General features: G+C 36.9%; 1 protein-coding gene across 3 annotated transcripts in view; it reads right to left on the reverse strand.

Annotated features, from left to right (window-relative positions):
- The window catches only part of LOC150084856 (muscle-specific protein 300 kDa-like), a 1257473-nt gene that overhangs the window by 214551 nt on the left and 1019731 nt on the right, over nucleotides 1-23191 (reverse strand). For all 3 annotated transcript variants that reach the window (XM_090376651.1, XM_090376652.1, XM_090376650.1), the window contains 2 exons: nucleotides 18810-19115; nucleotides 3138-3301 (listed from right to left, as the gene is read on the reverse strand). In XM_090376651.1, coding sequence (XP_090232777.1) covers nucleotides 3138-3301; nucleotides 18810-19115 — 470 coding nt within the window. The remainder of the gene's footprint in view (nucleotides 1-3137; nucleotides 3302-18809; nucleotides 19116-23191) is intronic.

Below are 23191 nucleotides of genomic sequence, written 5' to 3' on the forward strand. Positions count from 1 at the left end.
CCTTTCCACATCCTCCGTATTTGGTGGTGACGGGCTCGAACCCCGGTCTAATCAAGAAGCGTGTGCTACGCACTGCTGCTCCTTCCCACCTGGCTACGGAGGCACAAATAATAGGAAGGTGATTGCTATTATGTGGATTATCCAATACTGCCCAATGTATATTTGGGTACAGTGTGGGAGGAGCAGATAGAAAAATCTATGGCAGAAGTATTTCCTGTGGGAGAATGCACATGAGTATGTGCACCGGTGTTAAGCAGAGTTAGATTGTGTGTCCAGTAAGGTTTCTATTAGTTACCCATATTTTATCCATACACAGACTTCCCCATAATGGATAGTCTCCATTAGAGTCACCCATCAAACAAATAGGAGGAGGTATCTGGGCAAGGAGCTCATCAAAGTCTTGGAGTACATACGTTTGGTTCGGTGGAAGATAAATAGATAAAGTGAAAAAATTATTCCAAGTTCTAATCTTACAGCAACAACTTCTAAATTAGTTTTTAAGGGGATTTGCCTAGATGGATTTGTAACAGATACTAAAACTGCTACACCTCCATGGGCTGCAGTTGCTGCATTCCTGTCACACCTGTACAAAGTATATTTCTTTATTGAGGGGGTCACTTGTAAAGTTAAATATATTTCCTGTAAACAAATGTCTGCTGGACTGAAATGTTGAATTAAGTCATATAGCTCATCTGTATTAGTACGTAGTCCTCGACAATTCCATTGTAAAATGCACTGCATTATTTAGTTTTAGTGGTAGGATGGTCCGGTTGTTTTTTAGAGGTAGTAGGCTTATCGCGATCTATTTTAATTTTATCTTTTTTAGGAAAGATAGGCCGTCCAGTGTCCATATCTTCTTCAGCATAAATTTCTAATAAAGGTTCTTCTTGAGTTTTGTCATCTATATCCATTTCTGAAGTATTAATGTGGCTCTTAGTAGATGATTCAGCTTTTGCCATCCTGGCCTCACTTTGCAACTTTATGCCATTACTAGAGGGGATGTAAATTGGGTTATTACAAGTCTGATCTTTGTTATTTTGCTTCAAAGATGGCTGAGGAACTGAAAGCTGAGTCTTAGCCCATTCAGCAAGCGATATGTTAGGTGGAACTGAGTCATTGGTTTGTGTAGCAACAGAACAATATTTCTTTGTAACATTTGCATATGTACGTGCAGGAGTAGCTTGCAGTATCTGTCATCTCGCTTCCTGATAGGTGACTTTGTGTTCAACTTTAAATTTTTGTATTTTTTTCCCAAGTTTCCATAACTCACAATTAGGACAAAATGGAGATGTTGCAGTACAGTCGGTTTGAGGGTGATCCTGGGATCCACATTTTGTGCATATTGTGTTTTGTCGGCATGTTGTCTGTGAGTGTCCGAACTTCTGACACTTATAACACCGTAGTTGATTTGGTATATAGGGGCGAATATGGCAATTTAGATAACCAGCTTTAACAGTATTTGGTAAGTTTGGATTACTGAAAGTGAGTATTACACTATGGGTTAGAATGAGATTGTCATCCCTACGAGTCAAAATTCTCTTAGCCTGTATGACCTTTTGATCTTTCAGTTCCTGCACAAGCTCCTCTTCTGTTACATTCAACAGATCCCACTCAGAGATAACCTTTGGAACTATTTAGGGTGGCGTGGAGAGAGATTTTAACAGGAATTCCTCCAAATGTTGAGAGTTTTAACAACAGTTCTGAATGTTTGGACTGTTGTCTCAACGAGTAAATCACCTGATTGAAATATTTTGACCGTTTTAGGTGATCCAGCAGCATTTTCTAGAAATCTCTGTATGATAAATGGAAACAGTTTACTCACTGGCTGACGATTTGAAGAATCGATAATGAGGAAAACTCTGGTTGGTTATTATCTTTTTTTAACCGCTTACTTTGCGCATTTCCTTGATCCAAGTTATACCAATCTGTGGTATTTCAGCTTGGTGGCTCTAATGCTGGATAATTTTCTTTATCCACGTCAGCTCCTTTTTGCCCTGGGGGATTGGCTTTTCCACCCAGGTTACTGGCCCCACCACAGGGAGGCAGGAGCAGTGCCATGACGTGACCAAGCGGCTGTTAGTTGTGTTAGTGAGAGATATGAAATGGAAACAGAAAGGTGTCTTTCCTTTCTGGGCCTTTGCCTACTTCCTGTTGTTGTTGTTGTTGATATGAAAGTTTCACGACACAAGGGCAACTGTGGACAATATGTGTCTGTCAGCGTCATTACGTTCATTTTAATGATTTAGGATGGATATATCAGAGTGTATTTATTATTCCTAGATGTTTAATATATATAAAGAGCTCACTTAGGTTTGCTTTGTCACCAAGTACATGAGAGAGGGTTAGAGGAGCTTGAAAGTTTGCTAATGATTAGAAGGATATGGTTCGAACGGCTGAATAGGATGGACAATCAATCAGGATGTACTTCCTGTAATGTCAAAGAGCTACTCTAGTAGAAAATGAGGAAAATGGTAATCAGAACAAAAAATAATCTCTATATAGCAAAAGTTCTTTGAAAGGATTGAACACACTATAATTGCTTGGCCATGGAATGCTTGGCACCTGGGGCCGACCAGGTTGTGAAACTAAATGTTAAAAGTAACTTTCAGTATGTGTATGAGTATTATCATATTGCAAATTTTATATTTTGTAACATTGCACTTCATACTGACTGTTTTTTCACACTGCAGTTCTTTTGTCAAATTCATATTATGATGTAATATACCAGCTATTTTACTTTATTAATTGATTATTTGAATAAACAATAATGTTAACAAAATGTTTGTAATTATTTCAAGCTAAAAAAGCATAACTAGACCACTGTGTGATGTAGCAAATGTCTGGGACTTCCTTGCACCATATGACTAATACTAATACTAAATTCTTAAATCTTATATTCAGCTAAGAATGCAGTGAGGCATTCTTCTTTCAAATAATTCCCATCTGTGTTAAAAAAAATGCCCTTTAATGATCATGTCAACAGATAATTAAGTTGTATCTAATTATTAATTTAAACAAATGAATTAAAATATGAACATTAATTAAGCAAATATAATTTAAATCAGAATATTTGATATATAGTACCACTTGAAAATTTTTAATCACAGCTATTTTAAAAATTAATAATGAGTAATCACCTTTGTTCCCAATGAATATTAACATTGTGCCAAGTATCTTCAACTGTATTAATGCTTTCTTGTACACTCATATCTTGATCTTCCCCCATTAATTTAAGTTCATTTCCTGTGGTAATGATATTGGCAAATGTTTTTTTTTTATCTTCTATCTCTTGTTTAACATCCTAGATGGAGGAAAAGAAAAAATATATATTCATTTATTTATGAAATAAATTGACTTGCACAATAATTTTATAACTTATTTCTGATGATTTTAGCTCACTTTATAAAAAACAGAAAAAAGTCTTTAGTTCATACTAAGCATAATCTCTTCCCTTCCTACTTAACAACATGATTTCAGCAATCTTCATAATGGAACAAAAATTATTAAAAAAAAAAATAATAATAAATAAATCCAGCATCAAATTCATGAGAGGAGAATGTTTTTCTCTGTAAAGATGATGATAGACATTACTTCCAAACCCAGCACTTGGGACCACAGTAGTTGGAGAATCTCTGTCTAGTCTTAGATCTAATCCTGCCTAACCTCAATAGGCTGAGTCTATCATATAGGTTTTTGCCCAAACAAATGCTGGAATTCATACAGCTGTTAAATGGTAACCTTCAAAAATTTGTTGTTAACAAAAGGTAAAGAAAAAACGTGCTCCTGAGCAGTCCTACCATCAAACCCATTTGAAAGTTAGAGTTCCACCCGTGCAGTCTTGTTCTGATGTTTGTCCATAAGTTTCATCATCCATAACTGTGGGTTGGCAGCCACTCATTAAAGGCAATTCTCCTGATACAAGATCTAATTCCATGCTTCTCAACAAGGATGTGTCTGGCTCCCATCACTGGGGAGAAGGAACAATGAATTCTGGAAACTTTTTGTTGTGTACCACTTGTTGCACACTAAATCAATAGGCAGGGATCTCTTATAAGGATTGTTCACCGTGGACACTGCATGATCTAAAATTAACTAAAATCCATGTTATTCCACCCATATTATTGTAATTTTGGTTTATGTTTGATTTTAAATTTCATGCTTTATTTAAGCCTTGGTTTCTCAATAAATGTGCTAAGGCTGTTCAAGATAATGTGGCATATTGCAACAGGCTTGCATCCAAATCTCCAGGTTCATTTTCTGCCTATATAAAAGCTTGCAACAATTGTAAAGCAGTTATTAATCAGTCCAAACTAGATTTTGAACAGAATAAGAGCAGAAAACTTCTCTCTTGTTCAAACTGTGTTAAAACACACTGGTCTACTGCTAAAGCTATTGCATGCAACTTTTGCCCATCTGTATTCCCGCCTTAATTAACACCTAATGGTTCTATTGCCACCTTAGCTAAGGATAAAGACAACTTACTAGCATCCTACTTTTCTTCTAACTCTTGTATCGATGATCTTGGTAAACCACCTCCTAACATTCCCAGTACACTCCAATCAATGCCTCCTGTGGTCTTTGATCAAAAGGATGCCAGAAGAATTTTGAACCATCCTGATGTCAAGGAAGCTCCAGGTCATGAAGGTATTTCTGCACTTGTTCTTAAACCTATACTTCTGAGCTTACTCTGTTCTATGTCACTTTTTTTTACACTTTCTTATTCCACTGATGTTTTCATTCTGTTTGGAAATTTTCTCATATCCAGCTGTTCCTAAAAAGGAGTGACAAATCCTTCCCATCCAATTAACATCCCATTGCACTTACTTCTATTCTTTCTAAAGTAAGGGAGAAATACATTAACTGCCAACTCTTAAACTATCTTGAAATTTTCCACCTGATCAACAATATGGATTCCATCAGTGTTGATGGAATTAACAGGAGAAACTGTATATACAGGGAATGGGATATACAAATAAAAAGGGAGAAAGAGTATTTGCTGATGCTGTCGAGGCATTGTTAGGTCAGAAAACTGCTAGCCTGGAGTGATACACATACTATTAGATTAAGAGTAACTGCAAGCAGAGGTGAAAGTGATTCTTGTACTGCTTCTATCAGAATATGCAGCAGCTTGGAAATCATGGTATTTGGGGCATCAAAACCTGCTGGGGGGGGTCCTTGTAGAACAAGCAAATACAAGGGCTGTGTTAGCTTCCTTAAGAGTAAAAATAGTTGCAGGTATACTTGTATGTACACTAATGCTAGGAGCATAGTAAATAAATTTGATGAATTTAAAGTGATTATGAAATCAAATGCACACATTATGGGGATATGAGAGACATGGTGTCACTCATATATAAGGGTGAACAAATTGACAAGTCTATTGCAGAAGCAGATCCAGTTGGTAGGTGGATGTAGGTAGGAGATCCAGAATTTAATAAATTAAGATCATGTATTATTCATGAATGCCTCCATCAATTTGCTTCTTCTATCCATTGTAGCAGATCCCCCCACAATGGATGGTGTCCATTAAAGTCACCAAAAAGACAAATTGGAGTTGTGCAATGAGGTGTCAAGTTCTGAAAGCAGAACTGGTGCAGATGACGGAATATAAATGGAAACAATGGTAAATGATGTACCGACTGCAATCTGAGCTGCCACAGCTTCTAGGGTAGTTCTCAATTGGACAGGCATGGATATAGGTTACCGTTAACAAGAATAGCTACTCCTCCACGTGTAGGTGATTCTGAATTCCTATCTCGTCTGTACATGGTATATTTTGAAAATTTTGGCAAAACTTGAGATGACAAGAATGTTTCCTGTAAACATACACCTATGGGATTGAATAGAGCTATTAAATTTCTTAAGTCATCAGAATGACTGCTTAGTCCTCTGCAATTCCACTATATGATGTTATGCATTATTTAGGTTTACAAAAAAGTCAGATGATTCATCTGATTGTTTTTTGTACACGGGACATTTTTTCTAGTCTTTTTTTGGGAATGTGAGGCGTCCAGTATATATGGTATCATCTGCATGGAGTTCTAGAATGAGCTCCTCATTATCTAGCAGCTCATCTACATCCATACTGTTGGTGGGAGATTCCAATTTTTTAGAGCCTGAGTCAGATTTTAACTGTTCTTTTTCAACTGGGAGCAATGGGGTATGAGTAGGGATGCTGATTGGAGTATCTGTGGCTTCGCTAGTTTTTTTGGAGGATTATCTTTTTTAGAGGTTTAAAGTGTAGATTTAAACCAATTCACTAGAGAGGTGTAGGCGGAACTGATACATCTGTTTGAGCTGCAGTAGAAACAAAGTTTCGAGTGCGAGCTGCATAAGAACTACTACTAGGCATGGTCAATATAATTTTTCTACATGCCTCAGGAAACGCCACTTTATTTTTTATTTTGTAATCTTCTTTCCATAGCTCACAAGTTTTGGAAAAGGCTGGATGGCTTCCTTTGCAGTCTGGACAAACAGGGGTTTCTACTGAGCAATCTGCTTGAGTGTGATCTTTAGAGCTGCAGATGGGACCTATGGCTTCAACTCTACATGCCTGCTGTGAACGACCATATTTCTGACATTTAAAGCACTGAATGGGATTCAAAATGTGAGTTCAAATTCGACTTTTTAGATAGCCGGCTTTAATTGAGGATGGTAAATCTGGAGTGCTGAATGTCAGTATGATGAATCTACTTCGACTGCGATTTCCATCTTTTTTGGTCATAATTCTTTTCACATTTATTACTTTTTGACTGCTGAGTTCCTGGAGTAGTTCTTCTTTGGACACTGTAATTAGGTCCCGCTCACTGATGACACCTTTTGATGAATTTAAGGTTTTGTGGGGAGTAATTGTTACTGTCAACCCAGCAAATGTTGTTGTCTTTAACAGCCACTCAGAATGTTTTGAGATGGCTATTTCAAATCAGGAGGTCACCAGATTGCAGTCTTTTCACCATTTTTGGTGATCCAGCAATAGATTCCAAATTGTTGTTGTTTTTTGGTGCAAGGGCTACTTAGGCCATATTGCACCTATCACCATTATGAATGTTACATATGCATGGTGATTGTGATGCTATTTCATGTTTTTTTTTCCTTTGGCTTGAATCCTTATCTTGTAGCATTAATGGGATTGTATACCAATATGTATCATACATTCATGCACACTTTATTGATTATTTATTGTGTATACAATATATATAAGCATGAATTAGGTTTCTATTACATCTACTATGGCTAAAGTAGATGACTTAGGCAAAGCTAAGTCATCTACTTTAGCCATAGTGTACTAGTTCATATGGTACTTCAGTCCAATACTGTTTAGTATGTGTTATATTTATATAAGCATATAAACTGAATATAATTATTGCATTAGCCAAAAGGCAAGTTAACTTAGTGCAAGGCCTACCAGTCTTTAATATGTATGTAAAATGTTAAAAATTGCCCAAAATTGTATTACTGGTGCTTCCATATATACATTGCAATATTAAGAATGTTAAATTAGCACGAAAGAGCTTTCCTGGTGATACTGATTTTATCACCAGGAATTATAATTTTCAGTGATACTGAAATTATACTACAAAACTTGGTAAGTTCTTAAGTAATGTTGAGGCCTGGTCTAAACACATTTTACAAACCACATCACTACTCACACATCCTTGTAAATAGCTTTGGTACATTTTGATTTTATATGTGGCCACTAGTGGCACAATCAGTGTACTGATGTGGGATTTACTTAAAGATATAATTACCATCAGGGGTAAAGGAAAGGGTTTTTGCTTCCGTAAAGGTGAGTACAGTGGTCTCAGACAGTTTTTAAATTCTGTACAGTGGAATCAACTGACGATGTTACCAACAGTAAATTCTACGTGGGAAGCATTCAAGGAATTAATTGTGGATGCTACTAAAAGTTCCATACCTATTAAGAAATATTGTTCAAGGTTTAGGCCTAAATGGTAATCAAATGAACTAATGAGACTCGTGACAGAGAAGAAAAATGCATGGGATGCATATAAATTATCAAGTGACTCACAAGCCTATGGCAGATTTAAGCTATTCTGTAATCAGGTCACAAAGGAGGTTAGGCAGGAGAAGGCGATTACGAGAAATCTCTGGCAAAAAATACTAAGAAAAACAGCAAGGATTTCTTAACTGATATAAACACTAAAAGGAAGGGGATGAATCTGATTGGTCCACGATATCGATGGTTCGGCTGCTGATCCTGCTCAGATAGCAAACAAACTGAATGAGTATTTTGCATCTGCATTCACACATCAGGAGTTATTAAGGTTTGAAAATGGCAGAAGGTTATCAAATTGTAGCAGGGTGCTTAACGATTTTGTAATAACTGAGAGAAAAGTGGAGGAGAAATTGTTGAAGTTAAACATAAGAAAAGCACCTGGGGTGGATGGGATCTATCCAGTTATATTAAAGGAGGTGGCAAAGCAACTAAGCAAACCCTTAGCCATAATTATGAGAGAATCCTCGGACTCAGGGGAGGTCCCCACGGACTGGAGATGTGCAAATGTATCCCCAATTCACAAAGGGGGATCGAAGGGTGACACGAGTAATTACAGACCAGTTAGTTTAACTTCTGTTCTGGGTAAAATAATGGAATCACTCGTTAAAGATGCATTCCAGGATCATCTAGACAAGACTGCAGCAATAATTCAGACCCAGCATGGGTTTGTTAAGGGAAAGTCTTGTCTGACAAATTTGATAGGATATTATGATGTGGTTAGAAAGGAACTGGATGCAAAAAATAATTTTGATATCATATATTTGGATTTCAGGAAAGCTTTTGACACTGTTGTGCATGGAAGACCATTGTACAAATTGGAGCAGAATGTTATTGAGGGTAAGTTGCTACAATTTGTAGTTGCTGTCTGTCCTTTCTGTAGACGTTGTACTCCCTAAATTTCAGTTCTGCATTACTTATATCTGTGTGACACCAAGTCTCTAATATCCCAACAATATCCGCCTTTGATGCTTTGGCAATACCTCAAATTCATCAAATTGATTTACCAAACTCCTAGCATTGGTGTACACGCACCTGTTCTTTTTCTTAGCTACACTAACACAACCCATGTGTTTACTTGTACCGCAATGACTCCCAGCAGTCTCTGAAATATCCTGCATCTTATTTTCCAAGCTGCTGCGCATTCCAATAGAAGCAGTGCAAGAATCACTTTCACCTCTGCCTGTGGCTACTGTTAATCTATTAGTCCTTGTATCCCCCCAATCTAGCAGTTTTCCGACCCACGTAACACTGCCTCGATAGCATTAGCAAACATTCTTGTACCCTTTCTATTTAAGTGTATCCCATCCCTGTAGAAGTAGTCTCTCCTGTTAACAAGTACAGACCAGGCTGAAAAAAATTCTACCCCTTGAGCCTTGCACAATCTTTCCAGGGCCGAATTGATCGACAAGGCTCTCGTCATATACTCCCTCCTATCGTGTCTGGGCAGAATTGCAGACACTTTCAAATTCAACCCTAATTCACGGTTTTTTTTCAACAGTGACCTGTATATGTTAAGTAATTCCGCCGGTCTCTGTGTGAATCTGTTGTTACGAAAGCCACTTTGATGATCTGTTAAAAGATTCTCTGCCTCTAAGATCCAGGTAAGCCTTGTATGTACGATTCTTTCAAAAATTTCCCCCATACAGCTTGTGAGAGATATTGGCCTATAATTTTTAACCAAAGAAGGGTCTTTGCCTGGTTTTGGTATAGCAAGTATGAAAGAATGATGCCAGGAAAGTGGATAAGCATTTTCTGAGAAGATCCGGTTATAGAAGATCGTTAGGATATGTAAGTCCTCTTCAAGTAATTGTTTTAGCATGATGTAATGTAAATCATCTGGGCCGGCAGAACTATTTGAAGATTCCTTGAGTTCTGTTAAATTAAACAGTTAATTGTATGGAAGTGAGAGCTGTGTGGAGAAGTTAATTTTGCGGTGTTCTGCATCTACCTTGATTTTCTGAAAGGAGATGGAGTAGGAAGCAGATATTGTAGAGAAATGATTCTGCTAGCGCATTGGCAATTTCCTTAGGTGCAGATAGATCTTTCCCATTCTGACAGCGCATTGGAGAGTGTGGTTGAGTGAATTTTCCATTTAGCATTTTTATTCTTCTCAAAATGAGTCGTGGGTCAGTGTCTTTGGTGATAGTTGAGGCAAATGAGATCCAGGAGTCATGTTTGGCTTTTTGTCTAATCTGCCTTGCTTGCTTTGGCTTTAAGTCTTTTGTATTCGATTAGATTACTGGTTGTAGGAAATTTATAGAATTTGTTCCAAGCATGGATTTTCTCACGCTCGGTATCAGAGCAATCTGTATTTCACCAGTTGTTACGGTGAAAGCATTTCTGAGGTCATGACTTCGGAATTGAGTTTTTAGCTGCAGTTAGTATCTGATTGATAACGTAGGTAGCTACATCTTCAATTGGATGTTGCTGAACATAACTGCTGTATAACTAGACCTGGGTGGAGTAGCTCTCCTAGTTTGCCTTCTTGAACTATCAGGTGGAACGGTACTCGAGAGTTGCAGTGACCTGTGTTTGTAATGAGCAAAGGATTGGAAAATGATCACTGTTTATAGAGGATCGTTTATCACTGATCATGTCATGCTTGGAAGAAATGACGGTGAGCAGATTGACAAGTCTATTGCAGAAGTAGATCCTGTAGTTAGGTGAATATAAGTGAGAGATCCAGAGTTTAGTACAGTTAGGTTGTTATTATTCATGAATGTTTGGATTAATTTGTCTCGTGTCAATTGCAGGCAACCCACCATAATGGATGGTGGCCATCGATGTCACCGAAAAGGCATATTGGAGATGGTAGTTGCATAACCAGTTTATCAAGTTCTGTATTTGAAAATGGTTGAGAAGGGGAAATATACACTGATGAGTAAAAATATTATGACCAGTGAGTCATTATGCAAATCGAAGCAACTGCAGGTGACCTATGGTGCTTGTGTGTGGGTTGGGACATAGTATAAAAAACAACTGATACTGAGCTGCATTAATCAGTGTTACAATTGTTCTTTAGATGGGAAAGGCAGCAGACTTAAGCAAGTTTGACAAAGTTTGTTTGTTTGTTATTTGGTTTTTAGGAGATTAGCAACTAAGGCCATATTGCTCCGGGATATACGGTGGTCATTCCCTGACCTTTCCGCATCCTCCGTATTTGGTGGTGACGGACTCGAACCCCGGTCTAATTAAGGAGCGTGTGCTATGCACTGGTGCTCCTTCCCACCTGACTACAGAGGTGCCTAAGTTTGACAAAGGCCAAATTGTAATGGCCAGACGACTGGGTCAGAGCATATCCAAAATAGCAAGGCTGGTGGGATGCTCACGGTCAGCCGTGGTTAGTACCTACCAAAAGTGGCCCGAAGAGGGGGAACCCACGAACCGCCAGCAAGGTGTTGTATGCTCGAGGTGAGCGAAGGCTCTCTCGGATGGTATGTGGCAACAGAAGGGCGACTGTGGCGTAGCTCGCTGGTAATTGGAATACTGATGACGGGAGTAATGTGTCACAACAGACACACAGTAAATCGAACCCTGCTGAAAATGGGGCTGTGTAGCCGCAGGCTGCTCCAAGTGCCCATGCTAACCACGGTTCACCGACGACACCGCCTACAATGGGCACACAAGCATCGAAACTGGACCTTGAGTGATTGGATGAAGGTTGTCTGGTCCAACGAATCACATTTCCTGTTGCACCATGTGGACGACCAGGTATGTGTGCATAATTTACCTGGGGAAGTGATGGTGCCTGGATGCACCGTGGGATGAAACCAAGACGGTTGCAGCGGTGTCCTGCTGGGATACCCTGGGTCCAGTTATCCATGTGCCGGGCACTCTGACATCTACCACCTACCTAAAGATCATTGCTGACCTGGTACACCCTTTCAGGCAACAGTCTTCCCCTCTGCTGGTGCCGTCTTTCAGCAGGATAATGCGCCAGGCCACACCACCCGGATTGATTGAGACTGGTTTGTGGAACATGAGGAAGACTTCCAGGTATTGCCCTGGCCTCCAAATTCCCCGAGACGTCAATCCCATCGAGCATCTATGGTTTGTGTTGGAACAGCAACTCCAATCTGCTGCGTCTCAACCACGGACCTTACAGGAGTTAAAGGATCTGCTGGTTACGTGTTGGTACCAGATACAACAAGACACATTTAGAAATCTTTTAGCATCTGTGCCTTGCCGGGTACGAGCTGTTTTGGCTGCACGTGGAGGACCAATATCATATTAGGTAGGTGGTCATAATGTTTTGGCTCATCGGTGTAAATGTAGAAGTTAGGGTTATTGATATACCGATTGAAATATGTGCTGCCACAGCTTCTGGACTAGTTTGTAACTGAATTTGTCTGGATGGTATGTTTGATTTTACGGGCACAGCTACTCCTCTGCAAGCAGGAGACTCTGAGATCCTGTCTTTTCTATACATTGTATAGTTTGTAAATTTTGGTGAAGCTTGAGATGTTAAGAAAGTTTCCTATAGACATACTCCTGTTGGATTGTACTGAATTATAAATCTCTTAGGTCGTCTAAATTTCTTCTTAGTCCTCTGCAGTTCCACTGCATGATATTAGACATTATTTAAGTTTAGTTGTGGTGGATTGGTCTGACTGTTTTCTAGAAGTGGAGCATTTCAGTCTGTCTTGCTTTATTTTATCTTTTTTTGGGAAATAGGGGCATACAGAATCAATGGTGTCATTTGCATGGAGTTCCAAAATGGGCTCCCCATTATCTAAATGCTCATCTACTTCCATACTGTTGGTGAGAATTTCCATTTGTTTTGAACCTGTGTCAGATTTCATTTGCTCTGTGTCATATGGGACCAATGAAGTATCACTAGGGATGCTGATTGCTTTATTTATAGAATTAAGAATTTCCTTTTTTTGAATTTGAAAGAGTAGATTTAAGCCAATTAGTCATAGTGGTATTAGGCGGAACTGATACACCTGTTTGTGCTCCAGTAGATACATAGTTTCTAGTGCAAACAGTGTAGGATCGACTACTAAGCATGCTCAATATATCTTACCTACGTGCCTCAGGAAATGTAACTTTATTTTCTATTTTATATTTTTGAATTTTTTTCCCTGTAATCCATAATTTGCAAGCTTTGGAAAAGGCAGGATGATTTTCCTTGCACTTTGGACACGTAGGGGTGGTGGCTGAGTGGAGTCCCACAGGATTCGGCATTGGGACCACTGTTTTTTTATATATTTATCAATGATATTGATGAAGGTATATCAGGCTTATTGTCAAAGTTTGCAGATGATACAAAGGTTAGCTGGGTTATTAATGACAGCAATGGCAGTGTGCTACTGCAACAGGATCTAGAAAATTTGGGCAGATGGGCTGAGAAGTGGCAACTAAAGTTTAACATTGACAAATTCAAAGTACTGCATATGGGTAGAATGTACCAGAGGAATGTACCAACTGTGTGGCACTACACTTAGGGTGGTAGAAAATGAAAAAGACCTTGGAGTGATTATGCAGTCAGATATGAAGTTTTCCGAGCAATGCAGACTGGCTGCCAGAGCAGGTCATTGGGTATTGTCAATGATATACAGGAATTTTACTAGCCATACATATGGCACACATGGCATGTTACATATGACACATGTCAAGCTATTTTAACTGAAGATTTTGGAATGGGACAAGTCACAGCCAAATTCCTTGCATGACTGCTGTCAGAGAACCATGTGCAAACCTCCTCTTGAAACCTTGAAAAGAAATGTTGTGACTGGCTTGAATATAAAGAAAATTGAAAATGTCTTAAAAGACATTTTCCTATGATTTCTCTAGTAATATTACCATACACTTATATTTTTTTCATGGCAATAAGGAATTGTGTATGAATGTGTTCGGTATGTAAAGTAATTTAATCAACAATTTTAACACCAAATAACTGATAGAAAACTTTTGCATATGAGTGCAATTAAATGACATTACAAGCACAATTAAATACCACATGCTAACGTACTGCATTCACATATATTCTTAAGACATATATATTCAGTCTGTTTTCAAAAGGCAGAACATTTACAAACATCTTGTGTGTGTGTAAAGAGAGAGAGAGAGAGAGAGAGAGAGAGAGAGAGAGAGAGAGAGAGAGAGAGAGAGAGAGAGAGAGAGAGAGAGAGAGCTTATTTGCCTTGTGGGACATATGTTAATAGTTCTTCCACATAAAAAAAGTATTATGCACAATCAATCACACCACCAAAGTACAACTGAAAAAAAAAATAAAAATAAAAACTAACCAACAAAGTATAAAAGTATAAATGCATGTATACTTTTATACCATACCAAGTTGGGCATTAAGGTTAATCAATTCAGCGACCAGAAAAGTGGTCTTCAAAAGGCTGGCAACAGAGAACCTCTGTTCTTCCTATAGTTTGTTGAGAGAGGCATGTTTTGAAAGAATTTGTCTGATTAAGGGAGAGGAGGGGGAGGCTAATTTTCTGAAATAATTTTTGCATTAGGAGAAAACTGCTACTGGGTGCTACTCATTAATAAACTTTATATAAAAATCTTGGGAACTAAAAACTTTGTATCTTAAACTCATTTCTCATTATTAGATTCTCATCACTAGATCATCTGTTAGAGTTGTAATGGCATCAATGATAATATATACACAAATTTAATTACAAAATTGTGAATGAGACTGGTTACTGTGGTATTATTATGTAAATAAACTGTAATCATCAAAAACTAAATGCAACTAGGCATAATATCACAAGAGCTTGAAATTATCTATTTAATATCTGTGTAGATACACCACAGATAGTGCTTAAAAAAAAAACTATGAAAGTAGTGTAAAAGGCATCATTTCATCTGTATCTCATATTGTGATCATCCTTCACAGCAAGTTACCATGTATTGCACTACGTCGAATAAGCAATGCTTCACTAATAGAGAAGTCTATTGTTACTTATTCTTGGTGGGTACTACCACCCAGATGGCACTGTTTCAAAGCTTGTTGGCCTTTCATCGGTGGGTGGGTGGGCAGGTACCCTGGTATTGCCAACACGACAACCCAGTTGTGAAGTTAATCCCACAATATGAGAGATGCCAAAAGGTGTATGTGATAATACTATTTAATTATCACATACACCTAATTTTCTGAAATAATTTTTGCATTAGGAGAAAACTGCTATTAGGTGCTACTCATTAATAAACTTTAGATAAAAATCTAAAGTTTATTAATGTTTTTGATTATAAATATAATCAAAAACTAAATATAACTAGGCATAATATCAAAAGAGCTCAAAATTATCTATTTAATATCAGTGTAGATATACTATATAGATAACTCTTAAAGAGAAAACTAAGAAAGTAGTGTAAAGGCATCATTTCATCTGTACCTCATGAAAGGCCAACAAGCTTTGAAACGATGCCGTCTAGGTGGTGGTACCCACCGAGAATAAGTAAAAATTAGTGAAGCGTTGTTTGTTCGAGGTAGTGCAATACATGGTAACTCATTGTGAAGGATGATCACAATATGAGATACAAATGAAATGATGCCTTTTACACCACTTTCATAGTTTTCTCTTTAAGAGCTATCTATGGTGTATCTACCCGATATTATATAAAGTAAATAAACTGCATACTTCTTTTTAAATATTTTTTATTACTTATATTCAATAAGTAAAAAAAATAATAAAATAATAATAACAACATTAATTCATAACGTTATTTATTTTGAATTTTTTCACTGAAAATTAAATGATATTTGTAACAGTATGTCTAAAAATAGAAGAGGGTATCTAACAATAATAGGCTTGTATGCACCTATTATTATAGTTCTGAATTTTACAGCCAACTTCAAAGTATAATAGAAAAAGTAAACAAGAATGACATGCTGCTTCTGCTGGGAGACATGAATGCTAGAGTAGGAAAAAATTCACCCTGGGAGGCTCACATCTGGTATGGGCTTGGCACACCCAGGGTCCTGAGATGGATATCATCATTCTTCTCTTTCTTGGTGATTCCCTTTTGACTCTCTCTCTCTCTCTCTCAGGGTAATGAGTAACTCGGGAATTTTTTTTTTTTTTTTTGGCTGGTGCAGCATAAGCCTCAGTCACCATACAGCTAATAATAATAATAATAATAATAATATAAAAATCCAAAATCATGTAGGCAGCATTGGGGAACCAACCAAAAATAGAAATGGCCAAAGATTAATTTATTTCTCAATTTACAGTAATTAAAAAATAATGAACACAATATTTAAACATAAAGATGCACACAAATATACATGGTCTACAAGAGAAACAAAATGTTTGCTAATACCTTAGCAAACAACAAAGTAGGAAAATTCATACTCGACACAAGAATTTTTACAGGATATGAAATTGAATCAGACCACTTGTCAACTGTGACTACCTTGTGATTCCCTCCATCATGGCTGAGGCATAAAAAGAAACAACCATCTCAAGGATGTCTATATAAAGTAAGATCCCTAAATGACCCTGAAATACAGAAGAAATACCAACAAGAAATAAATAAGAAATGCCAACAAGAAATAAATAAGAAATTAACAAATTATCTTGCAGGAGTAAATATAGAAGACAACTGGTGGCACCTTTGTAAAATCTTGGAAGAATCAGCAGAGGCAACACTAGGTGTGAAAAAACGATGGCGGAGAAAAAAGGGGTTGTGACAGTAGGATACAGAAATCAGCACTATAATTCAGGAGAAAAGGAATGCATATAAAAAATGGATAACCACAAAAAAAACTAGAAGATGCAGTGAAATATAAATGAAAAAGAGCCATAGCCAAAAGAGAAACACGAAAAAGACAAAGAGACCAATGGAACTATTCTGTCACCAACTTAGAAAAAGATATTAATAAGACGTGTACTAGAGTATACAAAGTAATAAGACAAATGAACAATAACCTCAAGGAAACAGTCAAAATTAACAAACTAGCATTAGAAGATTGGTTCAACTATTATAAAAACTTATGGATGACAGTTGATCCTCCCCTGACTAAAACATCTAAAAATAATATAATAGAAGCCTTCACTAATGAAGAATTGGAAACAGTGCTTAAAAACATTAAAAACCAAAAATGTCCAGATGACGATGGAATTAATACAGAGCACATCAAATACTCAGGAAAAAATTTTGAAATTAAACTACTTGAACTGATGAATATGATTTTTGCAAGCCACTTGCCACCAGATAGCTGTCAAAATGCTTTTGTAGTGCCAATTTTCAAAAAAGGCAATAAAAATGACTGCAATAACTAGAGGAATCAGTCTCCTAAACTAAGGATATAAAGTATACTCAAGCCCTTTAAAACTGAAAAAAAAAAAAAAAAAAAAAAAAATACTTGCTTTCTTGCATCACATGCCACCATTACTACTACTACTACTATGAAAACATCCTTGGAGAAGAACAAATTACAAAAAAGCCTTTGACAAGGTGAACTGAACAAAAATTATTTGAAATCTGAAAAGAAGACAATATACCAAACCAGTTGATTGAGGCACTCCTCAATATCTATAAAAATAATAGAATAAAAATTAAATTGAATCACAAACAACTGAATTGGAGATAATAAATACAGGGGTGTGGATTGTCCCCACTTCTATTTGGCATGTATATAAATCATATTATAAGAGAATGGAGGAAAATCTCCAAGAGAGGCATTGAAATTAGCCATAAAGGAAGAATAGACACACTGCTTTTTGCTGATGACCAGGTTCTAATGGGAGAAAATGAGAACTCATTGCAGAAAGCCATCTTCTCATTAAACAAAATAGCAAAATCATTTAATATGGAAATTTCAACTTCAAAGAAGAGTGATGGCATTTAAAGGAAGAGATCCAATAAGAAGGAAGATCTGCATTGACAATAATATTATCGAACAAGTTAACATTTTCGAATACCTAGGATACCTAACACCTGTCCTATGAACAAGTAAAAGATATTGAGCAAAAAATAAATAATTACATAGGAATTACTAAAACTACAAATCATATTTATCATATTTTCAAATCTAATCTAATGCATAAGAAAACAAGGACATGGATACATAACATCCTCACCAGACCTATCCTAACCTATGGCTCCGAGGCATGGACAATGAGCAAACTGGATAGGAGGTTGACTAGTGCAGAAATGCGCTTCATGCACAGAACCACAGGCTATACCGGACTTGACATGAAAAGAAATCCTGTGAGAACTGCAGACAACTTCAATACTGAATTTTATTGACTTGTACAGAAACAGATGGATCTGGCATATAGAGAGTTATGCTATCTGAAAGAGATTCTAAACTACAAACCCCGGGGAAGGAGAGACAGAGGTAGATCACTGCAAAGATGGAGAGAGACAGTAAAAAAAAAAAAAAGTAAAGTGCAGCCATTATCAACCCACTGCAGGGTGGAAGCCTCCTCAACAATTCATGCTGAGGGAAATGGACCATAATCTGCCACGCTGGTCCAGTGCGAGTTGGCAGATCGACCGTATTCAGCAGTCAGGGGCTTGAACCCCGGTCTACTCAAAGAGCGTGTGCTACTGCACTCCCGCTCCTGCCCACTCGGCTACGGAGGCCGTTCACTAAGCCTAATACTGGACAGGAAGAAGAAGATTTGTAACAGTTATCTTTTTTTTTTTAATCTGATAATCACTACTGTCTAATGAAAGAGCCTGATTATCTTTGAGTGATTCTGATATATATAATTTATTTTTTATATTTTTAAAATTAGTTAGCATTAGCTAGTCAAATAAATTGCTAAATACTTTTCCAAATACAGACTATAAACTTACCATTTCAGAATTATAAACTTACCATTTCTAATTTGGCCACCACATCTTCCAAACAACTACAATGATGATGTTTTAGTTTTTCCTCAAGATCCTCAGCCCAACATATAAATTTAACACACTGTTCATGGAACCTTGGCCATTCTAAAATCTTTTCACTAATTCGATTAAATAAAATAGTGAGTTGATATTGTGTGGCCAAACACAATTGCTTGTAATAAATAATGTCATCTCTAATTTCATTTATTGTTACTATATTCTCCAGATTTACTGACTGTATTTCAATGGCATTTAGAATATCTTTTGCTTCTGTTAGAGATAATTTCTCTCTCTGTAAAAAAAAAAAAAAAAAAATTACAATAATAAAACAAAAGAACAATATGTAATTTTGCGTTAGTAACAAATGTTAATACAAACAAAATGCTAATTACAACACTGAAGGATCTATGCTTTAAAGAAGAATAGAAGATACAAAGTATTAATGATCAAATACAATAGACAAAGTACACAAGAGTAGAAGTTAGGGGATGAAATCTAAAGAAAAAATATACTAATGAGTAGGTAATGGAGATACTCCTTCTCTAAAATACTTTTATTTTTTCTGTCTAATTTTTATTTGTTGAAGTGAGTGTGTGTGTGAGAGTAGTAGTAGTAGTGGCATGTGATGCAAGAAAGCAAGAGCTTATGCAGCATCAGCCAAAAAAAAAAAAAAAAAAAATCACACCATTCCCTCCAAATGCCTGTCCAGTTCTCCTTAAATTTATTTAACCTATCAACTTCCACAACGACAGATAAAAGTTTGTTGCAGCAATTAACCACCCGCTGGCTAAAGGCAAATTTCCTCACATCTATTCTACATCTGTCTTTTCTTAATTTGAATTTATGCCCCCTTAGGTTCGTAATCTGAAGAAGTGGAAGGATCCCATCAGAATTCAGCGTGCTCAACCCATTCAAGGCCTTTCGCTATTCTTTTCTAGCCCATTCAAGGCCTTATACACCTCAATCAGATCACCTTGCAGGTGTCTAGTCTCCAGCCACTGCAATTTGCAGAAATTAAGCCTCTCTTGGTAAGAAGATCCCTTCATTCCCCTCACCAATCTTGTTGCCCTTCTCTGTACACGCTCAAGTAAATCTACATCCTTCCTAAAATGAGGCCTCCAGACCTGTACGCAGTACTCAAGGCGTGGCCTGACCATTGCCTTATACAGAGGGATAATCACCTCCTTTTCCCTGCTAGCAAAATTCCTATATATCATTGACAAAACCCCATGATCTGCCCTGGCAGCCTGTCTGCATTGCTCAGAAAACTTTATATATCTGACTGCACAATTACTCCCAGGTCTTTTTCATTTTCTACCACCTTAAGTGTAGTACCACACAGTTGGTACGTTTCTCTGGGGTTACTTCTACCCATATGCAGTACTTTGCATTTGTCAAGGTTAAACTTCAGTTGCCACTTCTGCCCATCTGCCCAAATTATCCAGATCCTGTTGCAGTAGCACACTGCCATTACTGTCATTAACAACCCTGCCAACCTTTGTATCATCTGCAAACTTCGACATTAAGCCTGATATACCTTCATCAATATCATTGATAAATATACAAAACAACAGTGGACCTAACACCGAACCCTGTGGGACTCCACTAATAACATTAGTCCAAGAAGAGCAGCACCCATTGATTACCACCCTCTGTCTTCTCCCACTTAACCATCCTTTTATCAATTGTAGCAACTTACCCTTAATACCATTCTGCTCCAATTTGTACAATAGTCTTCCATGCGCAACAGTGTCAAAAGCTTTCCTGAAATCCAAATATATGATATCAAAATTATTTTTTACATCCAGTTCCTTTGTAACCACATCATAATATCCTATCAAATTTGTCAGACAAGACTTTCCCTTAACAAACCCATGCTGTGTCTGAATTATTGCTGCAGTCTTGTCTAGATGATCCTGCAATGCATCTTTAACCAGTGACTCCATTATTTTACACGGAACAGAAGTTAAACTAACTGGTCTGTAATTACTCGTGTCACCCTTCGATCCCCCTTTGTGAATTGGGGATACATTTGCACATCTCCAGTCCGTGGGAACCTCCCCTGAGTCCAAGGATGCTCCCATAATTATGGCTAAGGGTTTGCTTAGTTGCTTTGCCGCCTCCTTTAATATAACTGGATAGATCCCATCCACCCCAGGTGCCTTTCTTATGTTTAACTTTTCTCCTCCACTAAACAATTTCTCCTCCACTTTGCTTTCAGTTATTCCAAAATCATTAAGTATCCTGCTACAATTTGATAACCTTCTGCCATTTTCAAACCTTAATAATTCCTCATGTGTGAATGTAGATGCAAAATACTCATTCAGTTTGTTTGCTATCTGAGCAGGATCATCAACAGTCAAACCATCGATGTCAAGTGGACCAATCAGATTCATCCCCTTCCTTTTAGAGTTTATATAAGTAAAGAAATCCTTGCTGTTTTTCTTAGCATCTTTTGCCAAGGATTTCTCGTAATCTGCCTTCGCCTGCCTAACCTCCTTTGTCACCTGATTACAGACTAGCTTATATCTGCCATAGGCTTCTGAGTCGCTTGATAATTTATATGCATCCCATGCATTTTTCTTCTCTATTACGAGTCTCATTAGTTCATTAGATAACCATTTAGGCCTAAACCTTGAACAATATTTCTTAATAGGTATGAAACTTTTAGTAGCATCCACGATTAATTCCTTGAATGCTTCCCACTTAGAATTTACTGTTGGTAACATCGTCAGTTTATCCCACTGTACAGAATTTAAAAACTGTCGGAGACCACTGTACTCACCTTTATGGAAGCAAAAACCCTTTCCTTTACCCCTGATGGTAATTAAATCTTTAAGTAAATCCCACATCAGTACACCGTGATCACTGCCACCTAGTTGTTCCTTTATCTGCAAATTCTTAATACACGAATGATCACTGCTGATAACCAGATCAAGAGTATTACTTTCTCTGGTTGCCTCTCGAACATGCTGCTGCAGAAAACAATCATCCAATAAATCCACAAAAGTCTGACTAGTGTGTGAGTGACCAACCCACAAGTTCCAGTCAAGAAGCAAGTAAAAAGAACATCTACTATTTATATTCATTTGAAGTAATCTGCAAAGAATACAATATTACTTTCTCAATACTATTCCTTGAAAGTGGTATTTTGGTTCAGGGGGAAAAAGATATTAGAAACAGTAGACTTTTCAACACTATGGTTGTGTGTTTTAGAATTTTTTTGGAACATCATTTACTTTTGTTATATCATGCCAGTTAATATGACCTGTACATGTGTATACTCACACACTGCCCTGTATATGTGGGCTGAGAACCTGGAATAACTTACAGGGTGACATACTTCCTCCACCTTAAATTAGATAATTGCAGCTCTAAATGAAGATGCCTTTAGGAACTTCTCCAGTCTCCAAATGGATTTGAAATGAGACCTCTTCAAATGAATTAAAGGTGGCAAACCTACTGAACTCTCCCAGAGGACTTTTGACATGTTTGCATAATTTGAATTATGCAATTTACATGCATTATCTATTCCAAACTATTCAAGAACCTATAACTTGTGTAGTTTTATTTTATTTATTAAATTTTTTAATCTTTTGAAAATGAGATATGGAAAATTATATTTTTTAGCTTTTTTCTGGAAGTTGGCTTTCTCATGTTCTATATATGTTGTAGAAAGCCTGGCCTTATTTAATATTATATTATTCTTAATTTGTGATATATACCATGCTTTAATTAACATTTGTAACATATGTTCTCTTTACCTATTCTGTCAAATTCATTTGCTCTCTCTCTCTCTCTCTCTCTTTCAGATCACCAAATCACTAAGTGATGTGTGGTGTTATATGATACTTCACCTTCTAACTTCTCAACTACTGCTAGAGTTTCTCATGGTTTGGCTCCTCCACCAACTCTTTTTTCTTCTAAATATTATTAATAACCTTTTTTCATTGACTGGAAATCCTACTTGTAGTTTTGATAATGATGATTAATTATCACAACAATTCATTATTTTAAAGGGCAACAATATGTAGTTTATCACTGTAAAAGGTTAAACTAATGAGAAAGCACTTTTATACTATGTTATGAATTAAGTTAATTTATAGAAATGCTATAATTAGACAACTGGTTACTTCAATACTTAAACTTAACACAGATTAGTAACGTTTTCAAGACTGGTGGAAAACATAGCAATAATTGAAATTAATTACAAATATAGGAATATGTGGATGCTTATTACAAGTTGATAAATTTCAGATTAGAATGGACAGATATAACTAAATTAACTTACCATTTAGTTATATCTGTCCATGGTTGGTTATATCCATAGATTCCATTAATGAAATAAGAAACACAAACGTACATAAC

This window comes from Mastigoproctus giganteus, chromosome 6 (genome assembly GCF_048544385.1).
Source record: "Mastigoproctus giganteus isolate SK-2022 chromosome 6, ASM4854438v1, whole genome shotgun sequence".
NCBI classification, from domain to species: Eukaryota; Metazoa; Arthropoda; class Arachnida; order Uropygi; family Thelyphonidae; genus Mastigoproctus; species Mastigoproctus giganteus.